Source organism: Hippocampus bargibanti, linkage group LG09, assembly GCF_051943395.1.
Source record: "Hippocampus bargibanti isolate YZ-2025 linkage group LG09, ASM5194339v1, whole genome shotgun sequence".
Classification (NCBI taxonomy): Eukaryota; Metazoa; Chordata; class Actinopteri; order Syngnathiformes; family Syngnathidae; genus Hippocampus; species Hippocampus bargibanti.
Genome location: NC_142742.1, coordinates 20647501 through 20670011, shown reverse-complemented (window position 1 = coordinate 20670011; position 22511 = coordinate 20647501). Strand labels below are relative to the sequence as shown.

Below are 22511 nucleotides of genomic sequence, written 5' to 3'. Positions count from 1 at the left end.
TACACTGAACTGCCGTTTGGTGCATATGCACAGACAACAGTCAGAACCCGTCCCCCCAAACGAAGGCGGAGGGAAGCAACCCTTTCGTCTACCGGGGTGAATCCCAACGTACAGGCGGCAAGCCGGGGGGCAATAAGTATGCCGACTGCTCTACGCCTCTCACCGTGGGCAACTATAGAGTGGAAGAGAGTCCAACCCCTTTCGAGAGGGCTGGTACCGGAACCCAGGCTGTGTGTGGAGGCAAGCCCAACTATGTCCAGTCGGAACTTTTCGACCTCGTGCACCAGCTCGGGCTCCTTCCCTGTAAGAGAGGCGACATTCCACATCCCAAGAGCTACCTTCTGCAGTCGCCAGGGTCCCCGCGTTTAGCTGCTGCCCAGCTCACAATGCACCCGACCCCTCTGACCCTTCCCATGGGTGGTGAGCCCTTGAGAAAGGGGGCCCATGTTTCCTCTTCGGGCTGAGCCCGACCGGGCTACATGGGTGTAGGCCCGGCCACCAGGCGCTCGCCAACGAGCCCCATGTCCAGGCCTGGCTCCAGACAGGGGCCCCGGTGACCAGCGTCCGTGCAAGGGAAAATGAAATTTATTTGTGTTTTTCTTCATATGGGGTCTTCTGAGTCATACATGTACTTTGTCTGGTCCCTCACCCAGGACCTGTTTGCCATAGGTGACCCTACAAGGGACATAAAGCCCCAGACAACCTAGCTCCTAGGATCATTGGGACACACAAACCCCTCCACCACGGTAAGGTGACGACTCATGGATACAACCACATTTTAAACGTCTTTTTATTTCCTTACACATCGTTGTATTTTCTCGGACCTCCATTTTATACGTCTAATTCCGGTCATGACACCACATCCTGCCAGTCTTTACAAAAGCTCTCCTAAACAGCTCTTCTTCCTCTTCTCCCCTCGGGCTGCCTGCCCCACTGGGTGCAGGCAGTTCCGTTTTGTGCCGTCCCAAAGATTAAGAATATTTTTGTTCTTACTTTTGATTCCTGCTTCATTAATATTGATCCTAACACCTCCATCCATTTATCCATCCATTTTCCGTACCGCTTATTCCTTATTAGGGTCGCCGGGGGTGCTGGAGCCAATCCCATCTGTCTTCGGGCACGAGGCGGGGGACACCCTGAATTGGTTGCCAGCCAATCGCAGGGAACACAAGGACAAACAACAGTCACTCTCACACTCGCACCTAGGCACAATTTGGAGTCTTCAATCTGCCTGCCATGCATGTTTTAGGAATGTGGGAGGAAACCGGAGGACCCGGAGAAAACCCACGCGGGCCCGGGGAGAACATGCAAACTCCACACAGGGAGGCCGGACCAGGACGCGAACCGCCGACCTCTGCACTGTGAAGCCGGTGTCACTTGACTACCGGGCCGCCTATCCTAACACCTACTGTTCACCAAATATAAGACACTGTATAGCGAGCCTGACTCCAGCTGGGTCGGCTGGAGTCAGGTAGCAGTACATGCTTCTGTTTTGTCAGACCGTTGCTGTTGTGTGACATTTTAAGAAACAGACAAGCATGCGGGGTCGCAGTTCAAGTCTCGCCATGGACAAAATGTCCTGTACTTTTTTTAAAAGATCTCAGTCTGCCTCGTGGAAACTGTCAAAGCGTATTTGGGCCAGGCACCAACCCAAGCCACCCAAACTCAAGACAGGCAGCACATTTTGTCATGTTGAGATTCGGTAGCAGGTGGCGGGTTTGTTTGCCAGTGTATTATTCGCCTTGCCACTGCCTGTGCCCCAGGCTTGGTATATCGCAATCTTGCTTTTGTCGTAATTGTTCTTGTAACTCTCTCTCCGATGTTGTTGATAATGCCGATTCTGGTTATTCGCAAATTGGGTACTTCTAATTTCGTGTTTAGTCCCTTGTTTGTTTGTTTTTTTTCTCCTTGCCTTTCTGTACGTGCTGTTTGCCTTTACATAGTTTGTATTTCCTGGTCCTTATTTGACCAGCGTTTTGAGTTAGATTTTTGTCAGCATGTATTTATGTTACGAGATGAAACCATTTGTACGGTATGCCTGTCTCCGTTTGGTATTTTTGGGATTCAGTTTGTTACATCGCTCCAAACAAAGCGAGAATTCTCTTTGCTTAGTTTGGATGTGACACTCTTCTTGCATGGCTGCTTTTGGCTGATCACAGTGTGTGGCATGCAGCACAAATAAACCGGAGAGTGTGTTGAATAAAAGGTTAGACCCCTTCCTTGTAAAGATGTGAAGATCACGGCAAATACGCCTACGGATTTGAGTATAACATACCTAGGAAGGAAGGACCAACCCAGCCACATCCTGCTATTGTTTATGTTAAGTCACAAACAAACGATCTGAACATGGAGACTCTCTCTCTCTCTCTCTCTCTCTCTCTCTCTCTCTCTCTCTCTCTCTCTCTCTCTCTCTCTCTCTCTCTCTCTCTCTCTCTCTCTCTCTCTCTCTCACACACACACACACACACACACACACACACACACACGCATGCACGCACGCACGCACGCACACACACACACACACACACACACACACACACACACACACACACACACACACACACACACACACACACACACACACACACACACACACACACACACACACACAAATTCCTGTTTCACTGGTATTGTGAGGTCCGGATAACTTCAGATAAGGAATGAGGACCACCGTTGCTGATAAGTTTAGAGAAGAACTAGTGTTACATTTTAACACTATGAACACTGAATCATAATCAGAAGCAGAAAACCTTTATTCGTCCCACAATTGGGAAATTTGCAGTCCACAGCAGCACTTTGAAAAGGGATGGGGAAGCAGTTGACCAACAGAACGAGTCTAGTGCAGCTTGGTCTATGGGAATCTCAGCTACGTGTGCTGAGGTGTTGCGCAAGAAAATAACAACAAAGCTGCTGCCAGGAGTAAGAGACTATATGACAGTAAACTAAAGTATTCCACCCTGTTACGCGGTGATCATGTTCTAGTTCGCAACTTAACCCCACGCGGAGGTCCAGGCAAACTGAGAAACCTTTGGAGGATGTTGTTCAGACAGTGGTTCGTATAGTCAGAAAAGACATTCCAGAGCTGAAACCTGAGGGGGAAGGGCAGATCTAGGATATTCCACCGCAATCTCTTGCTGCCATGTGATCACTTGCCATTAGACTTCACTACAGCCCCAGTCAAAGAAAAAGTCCACTAGGTAACGATCGAACAAGACGCCAGAGATCAGAAGAGGATGATGATGAGGAGGATGATTTCCCACTTCAAATTCTATAAATCTCTCATCTCATCTCATTTTCCGTACCGCTTATTCCTCATTAGGGTCGTGGGAATTCTATAAATTCAAAATTCAAAATAAATTCAAATTCTGAAATAACAGCAGGAGTGAGGTTTCTGAATGGGTACATTCGAAGTCCTCCCCCCTGTGGTGAATTAGGTTAAAATATCGTTTGACTTTTTGTGGTATGAACTTTTTCCTCTCATTAACCACACACACACACACATAAACACACACAGTGAGTAAAAAGTTTGGGTATCCAAGTGAAATGATAATATACACCAAAAAATAATTTGGGGTGAATTTGTGAGGACCTTTCTGAAACTTTAACAGATGCATATATAGATGATCTAGAAGCCTTTAGAATGAAAAACTTGTGAAGACCGGCCAAAAGGTCCTCACTGTAAAAAATGTCCTCACTACGTATGGTATAAAATGTCCTCTCAAGACTAGTCACACAAACATCATGCGCAAACACACACATACACGTTTTGCTACATGGTGGGGACATGGTCTGCAAAAGTTATGACCTGTGGGAACCCAATTTAAAACATGAAAAAAACATATTTATGAACCTCATAAAAAAATTGATTTTAGGACCCATTTTTTTGCCTGTGGTCACTCAGAAATCACTTTAAAATGACATAATTCTTGATTTAATTTTTCCAGGTTTTTCACAACTCTGTGGAGACTTAACGAATCATGTCAAACCAAAACTACCAGCAGGTGGCGCTTATTTTTGTCAAGAGACAATATTTAGAGCCTGTAAGGTCATCAATTGTGTTTTGAAGGAGCCATCATCGTATATTTTTTGACAATTCTAAATTTTGAACACAATAATTGTGAAGTATTTTGTTCACATGCACAACTGGGTCCAAGCCCCCTCCCATTTTCTGACATGATATCCGACAGAATAATCAAGCACCAGATGTAGGTCTGCCAGGTTCTGTCACAACCAAAAGTTTGACTGCATCCAGTATTGGACTTTTCAATGTGCTATTCTTTATTATTTATCTGTGAATTACATCCCATTGGTGCTGCCAGTAAATTTTTGTTTCATAAACGTGCTGAGTTCCAACACTTGGTGTGCTCTTTGTGTAGTTTTTAGATTTGTATGTTTAATCTAAGGAAAATATCTCTTGTCTTTTAATTACATATTGACTAACAACCTGTGCAGATCGGACATAAATGACAATGTTATAATTTTCTCAATTCAATCTAAGTTGCGAGAACAAACATACTTTTTCTTGCATATTTATTGGATTGGATTTGACTTTATTAGTTTCGCAGTGGAGACATTCACATTTCACAGCAGCAAGGTTATGAAAGTAGAGAGCAAAATACAGAAGCTGCTGGAAAGGCAGCCACTCTCGCGGCGCCGTCTTGAAGTCAAAAGAACAAAAAAATATAAATTAACAATAACAATTATAAAATACATTGAAGATCTAATCTGTCATGATCTGGTTGGCGACCAACGGGTGGCGCTGTCGGCCCCGCCCGCACCTGCACAGGTGCTGGTCATCCCGATCAGTGGTGGACTGCCACGTTCGGATTGGCGACCAACGGGTAGTGACGTCAGCCCTGCCTGCAGCCTCGCGGGGGCTGGTCGTTTTAATCAGTGACACTTAAAAGGACTCACGGCACGACCATCCGGTGTCGGTTCATTGTTTGTTGCATGCTTTGTCTGCAATTGCATGCATTGTATGCTGTGCATGTGTTTGTTTGTTTAACCTTGGCGGACTTTTATTCTTGGTTTTCTTTTGATACTTTGTATTTTATTCCATTCAGATGATTTTGATGTTTTCGATTTTGTTCCTGCTTACTTTATTTTAATACAATTTGTCAAACACAACTTCCTGCTCCGTCCTGCCTGCTTTTTGGGATCCGCACCCGCCATCACCACCTCGCAAACCGTGACATAATCAAATAAATTCACACTGCTCATGTACCAATTTCAATGGCAGCCTCCGATCTTTTTAATAATTGAAATACATCAACCAGAAATTTCAAACATTCAAGACATTGTGGTAAGAAAATAAATACAAATTGCTTTCATATTAACAACTGCGTGTAAAACGTTCAAGATTGAAATAAAAGTGTTGGACAAAATTGGTGTGTCCAGAAGTTTAGTGGACAAATATTCAAGAAAAAAAAAACACTCAATATGTTGAAATAAAAGCTATTGTCTCTGTGTTGTATTGAAATGTGCCAGAAACAAGTGCACATGACACATAACATACATAAAAACAATGCATTGTTCCAGCTGCCAAACTTAACCTTTCCTTCGTTTCGAACCTAACCTTAACTGCGTTTTGCGGACATTCTCATTAATTTATCAATGCGTTTTTTTTTCATGAAATATCTAACTCCCTACCAAGTTCTCCCTTTCAATTCTTCTGGTGAAGCCTTAATGCAGTTCATGCATTCGTCTTTGCCTGGAACCTTGAGAGACCTGATGGAGTCCATCAAGGTTTTCACCACAGCGTGGATTTCTTCTTCTGTCCACTTTTTTACCTTCATTTTTACTTCTTCCTTCCCTATATAAAATGGGACAGTAAATTAATATTCCTCCAAAAGTCAAGACACAGGCCATTGCTGTCTAAAGTCATCATTGGTCTGTTTTGTAACAGTTTTGTTGTTTTTATACATCAAATGATAACACATTCACGAGCCACTAGATAACAGTTTACCTTCAGAGATCTTCATCAACTCCGCCCTACCATTCAATTTACCTAATACAATGAGACCTCAACTTACAAACACCTTATCTTACAAACTTTTCGTCTTACACACTTCAAATTTCTGAAAATTAAACCTTATAATAAGCACTATTTTCATAATACACACCCACCACGGCTGGCGGAGTGATCTTCGGCGGAAGCACACGACCGAACAGCACCAGAGGTTAAGTTACCAACAGTCCTTATGGAAGGTGACTGTCCTTCCATAAGCCATCAACGAACATCAAAAAGGTAAATAAAACTTTATTTTACAGCACAGTTTATTTCTTTAATTACAGTCCTCATGTAATGTGCCTCTCCTTCCAAACAGCAATTCTGTTTGACCTTCGACCTCCAACACCATTCCATCAAGCCATCAATGCCCATCACAAATGTAAATAAAGTGACTTCATGATACAATGCAGTGTATTTCTTTCATTACAATACAATAGCACATTTATTATACATAGAATAAGGTATGTTGTGTGTAGTTGTAAGGCTTATTTAGGGAAAAGTATATTTTATGGAAATCCGGGAACGGATTATTCCCATTTTAATGGTTTCCTATGGGATTTTTTTTTTTTTGAGATACACACTTTTCAACTTACACACTCTGTCTGGGAACCAATTAAGTTCGTAAGTTGAGGTCTCACTGTAGTAGTAAACACAGAATAAATATATTGAGTTCAACAAAATCAGGAATATGTACTTCAGTGCTACGTTCACGGTGCAGGTCTGAATGCAATTCAGATTTTTTGGGGTGGGATCAATTTATTTTGCAAGGGTTTACATTACATGAAGAAATGTTTATCTATTTATTACTGAGAAAACATGAAATTCCAAAAAATTCCATTCGATTTCTATACACCCTCGACATGAACTTGAAGTTGTACAATACTAAATATGCCATAGAATGTTATGAGGAGGAAGAGATATAGAGCATTTTTGTAGGATAACAATACATTATGGTAATCAAAAACAAAAATAATGTATCATATTTCCCCTACCCATACATATAGACCCACTGTTGCTTGTCAGTTGATGACTCAGTCACGAACCAAGAGATAACAGTTTACCTTTTGTTTGCTGTGGTGGAACAGGCACCTTCTTGACGAGCAGCATCATCCCGTCTGACCTACCTGCACAAAAAGCAGGTCTCTTGTTTCTATTTATAATTGTATTTTATTTATTGCATTCTATTTGTGATTGTATTTTATTTATTATAGTACCTATGCTTGTCTGTGACTGTAAAGTGTCCTTGAGAGCTTTGAAAGGCGCTTAAAGTGTAATGTATTATTATCATTATCATTATTATTATTATTATTATTATTATTATTATTATTGTAAATACAAATAAAACACAACATATGTGTACCGTCTGTAATATAGCCGACAGCAAACACAACTGGATTTCGGGTGGGTACGTTGCTGTCTCAGCATCAGTGACTGCTTGTAACTCCTCCTACTCTCCTTGTGCAAGATTAGATTAGATCACATTACATTACATTACATTACCCTTTATTCGACTCACAGTGGAGAAATTCACAGGTATTCTGAATTTACAATTATTTTCTTCCTGTCAATATTAATACATACTGACATGTATGACACCAATGGTCTACATTTTCGGAAAGGCATTGAACAAAACATATATTGACCTAAAAAAATTAAAGTCATAAACATACCAGATGATTGTGGCGATGATGTTGATGTAGGACAGGGGTCGGGAACCTATGGCTCGCGAGCCATATATGGCTCTTTTGATGATTGCAAATGGCTCGCCGATAAAACTAAATACATATTGTCGTTTTTTCCGCCGTTCATTTCCCGTTGGGGCTGCAGTTGGCGGAAAGCGCAATTTTGATTGGATGACACTGACCTAGAATGGCCGAAAGCGCCATTTTGATTGGATGATAGTGGCCGTCATGTTGAAGGTAAACACCCCTTTAAATGAGCCCAACTAGTGCACTTCAGCGTGAATTCACCGGAGTTTAGAAGAGAGAAAATGTTCTGATTCTAATTAGCAATGAAACAATACAATCGATGAAACAGTCGAATGTCAGTGACATTTTAACAAGCCCCTTGTTAACGTTAGCGTCAACATACTTCTGCGAGAAGTATATTGCAGATAGAAAGTGTGGAAGCTTATGAGCCGTGTGCAGGCTAGCTCGCAGTAACTTCGCGTCTGGACGGGCAAATAGAATTTCATTCCGATCGTTTGCCTGGATTTTTACCAATCACGGGGAACGGAAACCCCTTCATGTTAACGGTGAGTACTATCACAAAGTTATTTTAAATAATACATTCTGATATTTTGTTGAAAAGTGGCCGCGCGTGCGTGTGTGTGTGTGTGTGTGCGCGCACGCGAGCGTTTGTATGCGCGCGTGTGCGTGTGGCTCTCACTGAAAAACATTTCTAAATATTTTACTTTTATGGCTCTCTTAGTCAAAAAGGTTCCCGACCCCTGATGTAGGAGGACATTTTGTCATATCTTTATCGTCCTCATCATCAGTGCCTGACATATCAGTGTCAACACATAGTTTTTCGGAGGAACAGAAGAAACACAGATAAAACTTCAGCTGGCAGAGAAAAAAATGGGTGCAATTATTTTCCTGTTCTTACCATGGGGATCAATGTTGATTTTATCCAAATTCTTGCCCTTAAACGGGGACAAACTTCATGTTTCCAGAGCGATGAGTATCTTGCTAATTTTTGCAAGCTGCAATGTCCCCTCCGGAAGCTGATAAAATTGACGGTGCACTCTGATATAATGGCCGAGGAAGTCTGCCATTTCATTGTCTTTTCAATTGAGAACTTTGGACATTGCGGCCATGTGCTTTCTCAATTTTGTGGAAGACAATGCTTCCAGATTTTTTTGCCCTGCAGTTTAGGGCTATCAGAACGAATTACATCAGATCCTCTGAAGTGACTGGGGGCTTGTGGTCTTGCAAAAAATGTGTTTCATCCAGTATCCCACATTCATGACGAGTATTGGCAAGTAACGTCATGGATGTCTGCACTTCAGGTGTCAGGAGAATGGGAACCTTTCGCCCTCGTTTACCTTGTATTTCAATTCTTTGGAAGTGCCAACACAGTTTCCGCTCAAGGTCAGACAAAGCCAGCTCCACATCCGGATGTGTCGACGATGTATCTCTCAAAGTAAACGCAGTAAGTGGCATCTTAGAAAGTTCCCCTTCTCTTCTCATACATATACATATACATATACATATACATATACATATACATATACATATACATATACATATACATATACATATACATATATATACATATATAAATAGCAGTTTATTTGCTACACACTTTTGCGAATTGCCATAGAACTGTTGAAACATTGAAATAAACAATTTCAAAAGATCTCTCTGGTGCAAATTTTTAACTTCAGCATGCTCATTCTCATATTAGACATTGTAATAGGAAGACAATTGTTTTGAAGAGATGCAATTTGGACCATAAGCGTGCAGCCTATCTCAGTGTTGCTTTAATTGAAAAGCATTTTCCCCCTCTCACTGTATGTATGTATGATACCATCCATCCATCCATTTTCTGTACCGCTTATTCCTAATTAAGGTCACGGGGGGTGCTGGAGCCAATCCCAGCTGTCTTCGGGCACGAGGCGGGGGACACCCTGAATTGGTTGCCAGCCAATCGCAGGGCACAAAAAGACGTACAACAGTTACTCTCACACTCACACCTAGGGACAATTTAGAGTGTTCAATCTGCCTGCCATGCATGTTTTTGGGATGTGGGAGGAAACCGGAGGACCCGGAGAAAACCCACACGGGCCCGGGGAGAACATGCAAACTCCACACAGGGAGGCCGGGGTGGGACGCGAACCGGTGACCTCTGCACTGCCGGTGTGCTAACCACTCGAATACCGAGCCGCCCATAGGTACTGTAATAAAATATATTCACAAATACAATGCAATAAATAAATTACAATTATAAATAGAAACAAGAGAGAGCTATAAAGAAAATGCAATTTTAAATAGGTGGGTTTTGAGATAGAACTTGAATGTGGGAGGAGAATTGATGTTACGAATGTTGGGAGGAAGTGAGTTATAAAGTTTTAGGGCAGAGCAGCTGAAGGCTCAGTCAACCATCGTGCTGAGACGGGCACAGGGGGCACACAGAGGCGGAGGGAGGAAGAGGATCTGAGGGAATGGAAGGAAGAGGAAAGGAAAAGTAGAAGTAGAAAAACTGTCATATTCGGATTCGGCAGCAGGTGGCGGGTTTGCGCCTTCTACGTGCCTTCCGCATTAAAACTTTTGTACTTATTACCTGTCTCTGTCGATTACTTTGGGGATCCAGCAAATGATTTCGTTCCAACTCGGCGATACTTTCTCTGCCTCGTTCGGAACGTGACAAAAACAAAATGCAGGAGCTTCTGGAAAGGCAGACATCTCTAGCTGGCTACAGTGAGACCTCAGTTCACGAACACCTTGGCTTACAAACTTTTCGGTTTACGAACGTTGCATTGATGAAAATTTTACCTTGGGATAAAAACAATTTTTCGGGATACACACGGAGCTGCCACAATGAGTGATGTGTTGTTCGTGAACGAGCCTGTTCTCCTAACAAGAAAATGGCAGCCTTGTTTTACTCCTCTATTCCCCGCCCCCAGTCGTCAGTTAAAGCCACATGATTGGTCAAGAACGCAGCAGTGGGGGAGGGGGTTACAGACATGAGAGAGAGTGAAGCCGTTCTCCAAAAAACAAAATGGCGTCTTCGGTTAAAGCCACGTGATTGGTCAAGAACCTAGCAGTGGAGGGGAGGGGGTTAAACATTAAAGAGACAGGCAGACAGAGAGAGAGTGAGAAAACACATACACGAAAGGGATACGACAGAGCTTGAAACAAAAAAAAAAACAACAGTGTGAGAGTCTGAGAATAGTGAGAAAATGGATAGAAAACAGTTAAAATATCCCATCAATCAGGCTCCACAAACAACCCGCTCAAGTCATCTGTACACTTGATACAAAAAGCTATCAACCCAGCTAAACAGATCACAATTGATGAAGAACTAGATACAATTAACACAGAGAAAGCACCTATACAAGGGATCATTCCTCAAGATGGTGAAAGAAGACTATGTTCCTCATCAAGTGTTTAATGCTGAGGAAACCGGACACTCCATTCCATCAAGCCATTAACGACCATCACAAAGGTAAATAAAATGACTTTATTGTACAGTACAGTTTATTTCTTTAATCATAATACTATAGCACATTTATTATACATAATATAAGGTATATTTTGTTTAGTTTTAAGGCTTATAAAATTAGAAAGTAGAAAATTATGTTTTATGGGGACCAGGGAACGGATTGTTCTCATTTTAATAAACTTGTTCTTATTCTTTTCCTTTCAGCTTTTGCCTTCAGGGGTCGCCACAGCGAATCAATGTCCTCCATCTATCCCGGTTTTGTGCATCCTCTTCTCTCACACCACCTACCTTCATGTCCTCCATAAACCTCCTCTTCGGTCTTCCTCAAGGTCTCCTGCCTGGCAGTTCAAGGCTCAGCATCCTTCTCCCAATACAGTCACTGATAGAGTGTTTTATGCACATTAGTAAACATATTAGGTTATTTCATGTTTAGCTTAGTACACATTATGATTATTGCACGTTTAATTTCAGTCTAATAGCATTATAAATCTTATTAGTTCAATAGTCGTTGCAAAGAAGCAACGGCTCCAACTTCAATCTAAGACCCTCCCAACACTGAGTTGTCCGTAGCTGATTGGACAACAGATCGCTGCTGTAATTATGGCCTGAACGTCTATTTCTGATTAAATTATATATTAATGAAAATAATGCCCACTAATAATGGCTTAACGCCTTTTGAGATATTGCAATGGAAGACCATTCTTCCTCCCATTATGGGAAAGTGAACTTTGGGCAAAAGAATGAATCAGATCCAAGCGTTTTGTTGGCAAAATCGTGTAAATTTTTTACAACAAAAAAGAGGTCCACAGCACGTGTACTGCCTCAGTCCTGTGTTCCCTCCACAGGAACAGAGGCTGCTGTGCCCCGGAGGCAAGGCGCTGATCAAGGTCTGCACCAAAGTCGGAGGGGCCATTCACCGTGCTGATCAAGATCGCCGAAAGTACCGCCTAGGTGCATCAAAGCCACTGCAAGATCGTTCACCAACCAGATCTGGAGCAGGTCGAAGAGAGACGGAGCCAAACTACTCAATAGCCATGGGTTTGGTCCACATCATCTTGCTGTACGAATTCGTGAAGACAATCCAAATGACACACGTAGAACCTCCCATTCCATCAGTCTGCGAAATTCCACTAATACATCCAACAAATTCAGAAAAGTGCCCTAGCATGGCACATCCTGTAGCCTGCTTGCCACTACAAGATGCAGGAATCATCTCATTTCCCCTTAACATCCTCATGAACGAAGCACGACAAAATGGAAGTGATTATCCTCATGGTTCTTGGTACGCTCGTATCAAGTCAGGGAAGGCTTGGACCACTGGTTGGGACTCCGTTGTGGTCCATTCTGAGCCCAAAACAAAATGGGTTCAAAATAGCTGTGCCCAAGAAGCAAAACGAATTGTCAGAAAGATAACTCGAGGGAACTGGTTAGGAACTGGAATTGGCACAATGATAGATATCCAACTCGTTATTGCAACCCACAAGGTTGCAGGATGCATGGACTTGAGACTCTGTCCTGATTTTCGTGAACATCACATTGGTTTTCCCGTAACTATATGCATGATGTCATCTGTGACATCACCAGTCGTAACATCGCCTTTCCAGCGCAAACCACACATCAAACTGACAGCCTGGATGGAAACACCTGAAAAAAAAAGCCCAAAATTCAAGTGTCATGGACGCATTATATCAACCGTTTGCAGGAGAAAAACATGACTGGAATCCATTGTTATCAAACACGTGGTATCGTTATGCTACACTAATTGCTAAACAAAATAGGAAAAGTAATTGCTTCGTTTGTTCCAAAATGCCACATTCGGTGATGCAACAGAATGCATTCAAAGGTATTTGGAGATAAAATGGCTCGAGCTGCATATATGTTAATATCTTCGCATAAAACTGATCAACATTTTCCAGTTCTTCGCAATGATTCGAGAGGAGAGATTGTTCCAAGTTTAGATACCATTTTGGAAACTGAAAATCAGGTTATGACCGAGAGCGGATTGCGATTACCAGTATGCGTTGCAATATACGGTACAGGTCAAAACTTGTTTATATGTGCTACCGTTAAACACCAATGTCACCATCTTACCCGTATCTTCACATCTTTGGTGGTTATGTGGTTGGAAAGTATATTCTTTTATTCCTCCGAGAGCCTACGGTATGTGCGCACCTGTTACTGTAACTGACAATACCTTCATCGTTACCAGTCGTCCAGCGCACCATCATGTGAAAAGAAGAGTGTCGTTTAAGCCCCATGATTCGATCTGGGGAACTGATGTTCCAGAACAATTCAAACACCATAGCACGGGAAGTAAGGTAATGTTAGCTCTTTTTCCACAAATTGGAGTGGCTAAAAACATGCTACGAATTGAAACAATTGACTACAGGTTTCAAGTGTTTGTAAATGCCAGTTTGGAAGTAGATGAAATTAAACACTGAAATTGCAGCAATTAGACAAATGGTGCTGCAAAATAGAATGGTTTTGGACCTTTTGACGGCCCTACAAGGGGGTGTCTGTGCTATGGTGGGTGACACTTGTTGTACGTACATACCTGGTATGTACGTACGTATGTATACATCCCTGTGTTGTAGCTAGGAATAGTACACCATGGCCGAGTGTGGTTCCTCCAACAAACAAAAGCAAAAAAAGAAACGGAGAGCCGAGAAGGAGTTTTCCTCATTAAAATTTAAAAACCCTCAAAAAATGGAGAGGTTACATATCACAGCAGCAAAGTTGTGATAGAGGTTTTTCGCCTTCTCCATGGTGTTAGTTAGATAATATTAGATAGGATAGATTAGATTAGATTAGATGAGGAAAGCAAGAATAAAGAATGGTTCCCTGTGCAGTTAGTATGATGTGCATGCATGAAAACTTTTGGAAATGTATGAACTGATGTTTAAATGTACAACAGGAGGGAATGATAGAGTGTTTTATGCACATTAGTAAACATATTAGGTTATTTCATGTTTATCTTAGTACACATTATGATTATTGCACGTTTAATTTCAGTCTAATAGCATTATCAATCTTATTAGTTCAATAGTCGTTGCAAAGAAGCAACGGCTCCAACTTCAATCTAAGACCCTCCCAACACTGAGTTGTCCGTAGCTGATTGGACAACAGATCGCTGCTGTGGACATTCAAAAACTTGTCAGAGCGGGAGCTCGCTCTCTTTGTTCCTATCTTTGTCCGTGTGCTCATGTCTTCGCTCCTACCTAGAAGAGAGAGTGCTTTTTCTGTCTCACTAGAATAAAGTAGTTTTTGTTCACCATCTATCGTCGTTACTGATATTTTTATCACTGAACTTCTTTGAACACCGAACCAGGAAAGAAACAAGATTTTAAACCGAACAGTCACTCTCTCTCCTCTGGACATGTCCAAACCTTCTTAGTCTGGCCTCTCTGACTTTTTCTCCAAAGCCTCTAATATGAGTTGTCCCTCTAATGCAGTGTTTTTCAACCAGTGTGCCGCGGCACACCACTGTGCCGCGGGAAATTATCCGATTTGTGTGCCTGTGCAGTCTAGCACCTGGCAGAGTAATCATGTAGTACTGTTCCATACCAGCAGGTGGCAACAGCGGGTAGTTGTGCATCACTAATTCGATTTGAGACAGGTGAATTAGTGACGCATGGATAGCGCGGCAAGCGCAGATTGTGGCTAGCGGGACGACGGTGAAAGTGATGGAGAGGTTTTTGAAGAGGAAAAATGCTGACTCAGAAGTGGACCCTGGACAAAACCCGGACCCAAATGAAGGCCCTAGTATGGATGGAGGTCAAAAAAAGCACAGACAGTGACGTCGAGCAAAGTTTCTGGCGCGAGGCAATACAACGAAAGCTATGTTTCATTTGGATTTACTTTTACCGGAGATGCAGCGGCACCGACTCCATTGTGCCTGGTCTGTGGTGAAAAGCTCTCCAACAGCGCTATGGTCCAAGTAAGCTTAAACGCCATCTCCAAACGAAACACCCCTCAGTCCAAAATAAAAATGTGGAATACTTTGTTCGCCTGCGTGAACAAATGGGGAAACAGGCAATTTTCATGAGAAAAACCACAAAAGTAAACGAGAGAGCCCTAAAAGCTAGACAATTGTTTTGAAGAGATGCAAGTTGGACCATAAGCGATGCAGCCTATCTAAGTGTTGCTTTAATTACGCTTGAAAAGCATTTTCCCCCTCTCACTGTATGTATGTATGATACCATCCATCCATCCATTTTCTGTACCGCTTATTCCTCATTAGGGTCACGGGGGGTGCTGGAGCCAATCCCAGCTGTCTTCGGGCACGAGGCGGGGGACACCCTGAATTGGTTGCCAGCCAATCGCAGGGCACACAAAGACGTACAGCAGTTACTCTCACACTCACACCTCGGGACAATTTAGCTACCACGTCGCTGAACTTGTGGCTAAATCAAAAAAATCCCACACTGTGGCAGAGCAATTGATACTCCCGGCCTGCAAAGCCATTGTAAATGAGATGCTCGGACCTGAAGCAGCTAAAGAAATAACCAAAGTCCCTCTCTCAGATAACACAATCTCCAGACGTATTAATGAGGTGTCTGCAGACATCGAAAGTGTGGTTTTGGAAAAGGTCTGTATCAGTAATAAATATGCCTTGCAACTTGATGAGTCTACTGATATAAGTGGACATGCTCAACTCTTGGCCAATGTGTTTGTGGATGGAGACGCAATCAGAGAAAACTTTCTATTTTGCAAGGCTTTGCCAGAAAAAACAACAGGGGAGGAATTTTTTTTGGTCACATCAGAATATCTGGAAAAAGGGGGACTAAAATGGGATGACTGCGTGAGTGTGTGCACTGATGGAGCTGCAGCCATGGTCGGGCGCACAAAGGCTTTGTAAGCAGAGTGAGGGAAATAAACCCAGACGTGATCATTACACACTGTTTTTTTACACCGCGAAGCCCTCGTAGCCAAGACTGTACCAGCAGACCTCCTTCCTGTGTTGGATGATGCTGTGCGCATGGTGAACTTTGTGAAGTCAAGACCTGTAAAAAGTCGCATATTTGCGGCTTTGTGTGACGAAATGGGAGCGGAGCATAAAGCCTTGCTTTTCCATACAGAGGTCCGATGGTTGTCACGAGGCAAGGTGCTTGCCCGTGTGTATGAGCTGCGAGAAGAACTTAAAGTGTTTCTGACGAATGAGGGGTCCGATTACGCAAATCTGCTTGCAAGTGATGAGTGGTGTGCAAGGCTGGCATACCTGGCAGATATTTTTCATCATCTCAATGAACTGAACACACGAATGCAAGGTCGAAAAAAATGTCCACAACATATCTGTGTGAGGTGAGCTTTTCAAGCCTGACTGCAGTAAAAACAAAAGACAGAGAAAGACTGAGAGCTGTGGAGGAAGAGCTTCGTGTGTGTCTTTCATCAATCCCGGCCAGGATATCAGCTCTCTGTTCGTCCAAACAGGCCCAGGTTTCACACTGAGTAAATATAAATATGAAAGATTATAAAATACTTTTTTTCTTTGTGTTAAATCCTATGTTATAATATAACATCACTCTTCAATGTTTAAAAAAAGCTTATATTACCAGTATAACATATTGTTATACATTTTTTTTATTTAATTGTTATTAACAATATGCTATGACCTGTCATATTGTGTTGCACATTATGTGTTTTGTGTATGCTGTGGCTGGTATACTGTTAATTATTAATCATATAATAAAAAATGTGAAAAAAAGCATACATTAACAGTTCATACTTTTCCCCCCACATTTTCAGCTGGGGGTGTGCCCCGATATAATTTCGATGGAGGAAATGTGCCTTGGCTTTAAAAAGGTTGAAAAACGCTGCTCTACTGTACTCATTTTTCTCCAGCCGCTCCAGACTGTCTGGACACGCTTCTTCACCTCTTTTCCACACTCTGCATTACTCTGGACAGTTGACCCCAAGTACTTAAAATCCTCCACCTTCTTTATCTTTTCTCCTTGTAGCATCACTCTTGCACTTGGATCCCTCTCATTCACACATATATTCTGTCTTGCTGCGACTGATCTTCATTCCTCTCCTTTCCAGGGCATATCTCCACATCTTCCCTGTTCTCGCTACAGATCACAATGTCATCCGCAAACATCATGGTCCAAGGAGATTCTTGTCTAACATCATCTGTCAGCCTGTCCATCACCATAGCAAATAAGAAGGGGCTCAGAGCTGCCCCCTGGTGGAGTCCCACCTCCACATTGAATTCCTCAGTCACACCGACAGCACACCTCACAACTGTCTTACAGTCATGATACATGTCTTGCACCACTCTGACATACTTTTCTGTCACTCCAGACTTCCTCATGCAATACCACAGCTCTTCTCTGGGCACCCTGTTGTACGCTTTCCCCAGATCTACAAAGACACAATGCAATTCCTTCTGACCTTCTCTGTACTTCTGTATCAGCATTCTTAAAGCAAACACTGCTTTTAATGCACAGGTGTCAAAGTCAAGGCCCCGGGGCGAAATCCGGCCCGCCACATCATTTTATTCGGCCCGCGAAAGCAAATCAATCTTGTGAAATTCCATGATGTGTGCGAAATCCTAACCAAATTTTCTGATTTTTGGATGTAAACCACAATAACAGTCATTATTCTTGACTTTACATTTGAAAACTAGTTATTCATTAATTTATTGTGCACTCTATATGTAATATGTGGAGGGGATTAAACATTCTAATGGCTTCCCCAAATTCATAACGGCCCTCGAGAGGAAACCATAACTACAATGTGGCCCTCGGCAAAAAATGACTTTGACACCACTGTTGTAATGGTTTCCTATGGGCAATTAATTTTCGGGTTACACACTTTTCGCCTGACACACTCTGTCTGGGAACCAATTAAGTTTGTAAGTAAGGATGAGAAGGTTTCTTCATCTGTACTTTTTGAAGGTGTCGGATGTTTCACCTCCTATCCAAGAGGCTTCGTCAGCGAACTAAAGTCTGACTGGTCGTATCGGCCCTATTTATATATCCCTAATGTCCGGACATGGCGGCGCCGGACACAGCTATGATAGGTCCCTACTCTCAGGTTGGGGGGAGCAGAGGACCACTCCCTGTGGCCCCACTGATTGTTCCTACATTCCTGACTAACGACTGGCCTATTTGCCCCACTCCCCCCGGTATGACCTCATCAGCATTACGAATGTTGCCTAACCTGTTTTGCTTAAGCAGGCTATTGTATGAACGATCCAAATTGAACCTCACCCCACCAGACCGGTTTAATGAAGGATTTAGTTGTTTTATGAGAATCGCTTCTTTTACCCCCCTTTCAAACCATCTATGTACTTTCGCTAAGATTTTAACCTCATTGTCGTCAAATGAGTGGTTGCTAGCTTTTAGGTGCAAATGTACTGCCGATTGAGACCCACTAGTATTATCCCTGCGATGTTGATAGTCTTTTTTTGAGAATTTGTTGAGTCTCCCCAATGTACTGCTCTTTACAATGTTCATTCTTACAACGTATTGAATAAACTACATTACTTTGTTTTTCATTTGGTAGCCTATCTTTTGGATGCACTAATTTTTGCCTTTAATTACAGATGATCAAAGAAGTACAGATGATGGCTAAAGAAACTTTTTCATCGATGGACCACTCCTGTACGACTGAGAGCTTACACAGACGTACTCTCTTCATTACTATATGAAATCTCTTTTTGATAGGAGCTGTAGGGTCAAAATGCACTCACAGGACTCTTTGTTCAGCTTGTCAGCATCATTCCCTGCTGGTTTACACCAAGAATTTGCCACAACTGGCATCGTCCACCTTACAGCCACAGCTGTAGGCGGCTGACGCAACAATGGAGGTGCGGAACATGGTTGACTCTGACTTAATGTTCCCTTCCTCCTCGAAATGTATGAGAGGTTCTGCTAAGATGGGAATTGAAATGTTTTCTGATGTAAGACTGTGTCAAACATTCCCAGACACTCACACGTTTTTTACCATCCAGGTCAGACTGGCATCCTCCCCCACTATCAAAGGCTACAGTGATCACATGACTGCAATTTGCAATTATTTAAATGAATTTCTTTTATGAATGTGTCAGTTTGAATAATGACACATAATGACAATGATCTCTCTTTCTTATATATATATACCAAACACGTACATGATATTAATTCCTAATTCTAAGGCATCATGACTTGTGTTCTGATGTTATTGTAGCATATGTGTGTGTGCGTGCGTGCATGTGCGCGTGCTGCTTTCATTGTTGGCTGACCATTAAAATATATTCAGTCCTAAAATACTTTGATGATGGGCAAAAAAAAGAATAAAAAACACATAACAGAAGTTTTGAACTTACCACCCTTCCAAACTGCAGCCACCCCTCAAATTTGAAGAAGAAAATGTAGGAAATGGAGAAAGCAACGTAAGAAGTGGATAAGTGAGAAAGGTGAGCGGACGAGGAGGATGAGAAGGAGCTGTTTGGCTGGCTAACAATCCTCTTAGTCTGGTTATGTCATGAAACCAAGCTAATCCTCAGTGCCTGGCCAACACACAAGCACACACACACATAAACACACACACACACACACACACACACACACACACACACACACACACACACACACACACACACACACACACACACACACACACACACACACACACACACACACACACACACACAAACAATCTCTAGTTGACTCACAGACAAACTAACCAACACACTGTTATACACACACACGGTCAGTGGGATCCAAACCAGAGATGGTTATAGGAACCACAGGGTCTCAAAAAAGAATAGCTGCTAAAAGGACAACCGCTTCACTTAAAATAAGTGTAAATGTATAGCAACTCATCCATGAACACAATTGTTGTTGTAGTAGAAGTATTTGTTTGTGTGGCACATGCTTACACAGGGGTCCATGCCGTCTGTTGCGTCTTTGGTACAAGTTGTCTCATAAGTCTCCTGACTCCCTGTATAAAGTAGCAGAAACATCAAAATTAGTAAGCTTTGTTGATAATTGGTGAACCAACATCCAAATATTGTTGGAATGCCTGTCGGAATGAAAGTCACATGTGAGTTTGAGCGATTGTCTGCCAATTTTGGGCGAGATGCAAAGTCAAAGTCAAAGCCAAAGTCAGCTTCATTGTCAAATATGCTAATATGCATGACATACAGCACAGATGAAATTACTGTCCTCTCGGACCCAGCATGTTTTTTGAATTTTCCCTCATTTCTTCAGATTCCATGCTTTCCAAGCAACACTTGGTTTTATTAAAGGACAACCAACACCATTTTTTTGTTTCCGAACTGACATAAGAAAAACGTTTTATAGCATATGAAATACCCAAAACATGCAGGCTGATATTTTTAGTCAAATGCAAAACACCAATAAAAATGACTGAAAGTATCCCAAAACTCCCACAAAATTCACTGAGAAATGGCGAGATTCAGAATGTCACGCCCCCTTGTTCGTCACGTAACGCCAGGATACTGCTCGACAAAATGCCTTGCTCCAGAGGCAAAACAATGGCTTCAGAGAGTTCAGATACGGAGAAGATGCATTCTTGTTACTCATCCTTTCATCCTGTTTTCATACTGTTCCTTTCATCACTTTGCTGCTGTGAAATGTAAATTTCTCCACTGTGAGACTAATAAAGGCAAATCCAATCCAATCCAATCCAATCCATCCAGTTATTAATATGATTCAAATAGTTCTAAAGAGGAAAGCATAAATGTTTGCAATTGATTAAAGATGTCCTTTGGTGTCAATTCGAGCCTTCTGGACTCCAATGTAGCTTCGCAGAAAATGCACAAGATGGCGCACAAGCTCCAATGGAGCTTGTGCTGGGCTGATTTGTCTACTGGTGTCACGTCCCCTCGAGGAGTGGTGACAGTACTCGAGGGACGAAAGAAAGTAGCAAGGGGTTGGATCTGAAATGGAGGAGACGGAAAGTTCCCAAAAGGTTTTTACTGAGACACGCAGGTCAAACAGGAAATCAGGCAACCGAGTAGACAAGCGGAACAAACCTGCGTACTGCTGGGAAACAGGGAAACTACGGAGAATACCCCGGCGCGGACCGAGCGGGAATGGGTGGCTTCTATAGCCACCGGGCACAATCAAGGGAATGAGAAACAGGTGAGTGAGTCCGGAGAGCAGGGAAGTGAGGGGCACGCTCCTGGCGCTGAGGAGGATGTGACAGGAAGGGAGGGGCGCGCTCCTGGTGCTGAGGAGGATGTGACAGTGCCCCCCCCCCCCCCCCTCAATGGACGCCTCCTGGCGGCCCACCCGGTTTGGAGGGGTGAGCCAAGTGGAATGCCCTGGTGAGAGATGGGTCGAGGATCCAGGAACGGGGAACCCACTGACGTTCTTCGGGCCCGTAGCCCTCCCAATCGACCAGGTACTGCAATCTCCTGCCCATGCGCCGAGAGACCAATATCTTCCACACGGTGTAGACAGGGTCGCCGTCCACCATCGGGGGGGGGGGGGGGGGGGGGGTGCTAGAGCTAGGGGGCTGGGCTCCACAGGCTTGAGGAGGGAGATATGGAAATGATCGGGTGGATCCTCATCGTGGGTGGCAGCCGGAGCCTCACCGAGACCGGGCTGAGGATGGCCTCGATGGGGAAGGGACCAGTGAACCGTGGACCCAGTTTGGCCGATGTCCCGGCCAACCGGAGGTCCCTCGTGGACAGCCATACCTCCTTCCCGACCTGGTAAACTGGCGCCTGGCGGCGACGACGATCGTCAGTGAGTTGGTTCCGGGATGCCGTGCGTGACAGGGCGGCTCTGGTTTCCTTCCAAGCCCTATGGGACCATCTTAGGTGGTGTTCGATGGACGGGACCTCCACCTGGCCCTCCTGGGTGGGAAACAGCAGCGGATTATAACCACATGCGGACATGAAAGGAGACCGAGCTGTGGCTGTGAAGACCAGGGTGTTGTGTGCTTACTCCACCCACAGCAAGAGAGCCCACGACGCAGGACGGTGGGGGCACACACACCGGACAGCCGCTTCCAGATCCTGGTTCTTGCGCTCCGTCTGGCCATTGGACTGAGGGTGGTAGCCAGACGACAAGCTCGCTGACGCCCCTATGAACCGACAGAAACGTTTCCATACTTTGGACACTGACTCCGGTCCCCGGTCCGACATGATGTCCGCCGGAATCCCGTGGAGACGGACGACGTGGTTAACCAGGAGCTGGACCGTCTCAATGGCGGATGGCAACCTGGTTACCGGGATGAAGGGGGCCGACTTGGAGAAGCGGTCCACAACCGTGAGGACGACCGTCTTGCCACGGGAAGGGGGAAGGCCAGTGACGAAGTCCAGGGAGATGTGGGACCAAGGTCGGGAGGGAACCGGTAGCGGCTGGAGAAGTCCCGCTGG

At 43.5% G+C, this 22511-nt stretch overlaps 1 protein-coding gene across 18 annotated transcripts in view; it reads right to left on the bottom strand.

Annotated features, from left to right (window-relative positions):
• LOC148893936 (apoptosis-stimulating of p53 protein 1-like) overlaps positions 1-22511 on the bottom strand; it is a 130191-nt gene that overhangs the window by 55715 nt on the left and 51965 nt on the right. For 6 of the 18 annotated variants that reach the window (XR_016116072.1, XR_016116071.1, XR_016116074.1 and 3 more), the window contains exon 5: positions 20040-20101. Coding sequence is in view for 1 of the 18 variants with exons in the window: in XM_089005106.1 (XP_088861232.1) it covers positions 20040-20101 (62 nt within the window). In the remaining 17 variants the exon portion in view is untranslated. The other 12 variants (XR_016116079.1, XR_016116080.1, XR_016116087.1 and 9 more) reach the window with 12 other exon arrangements.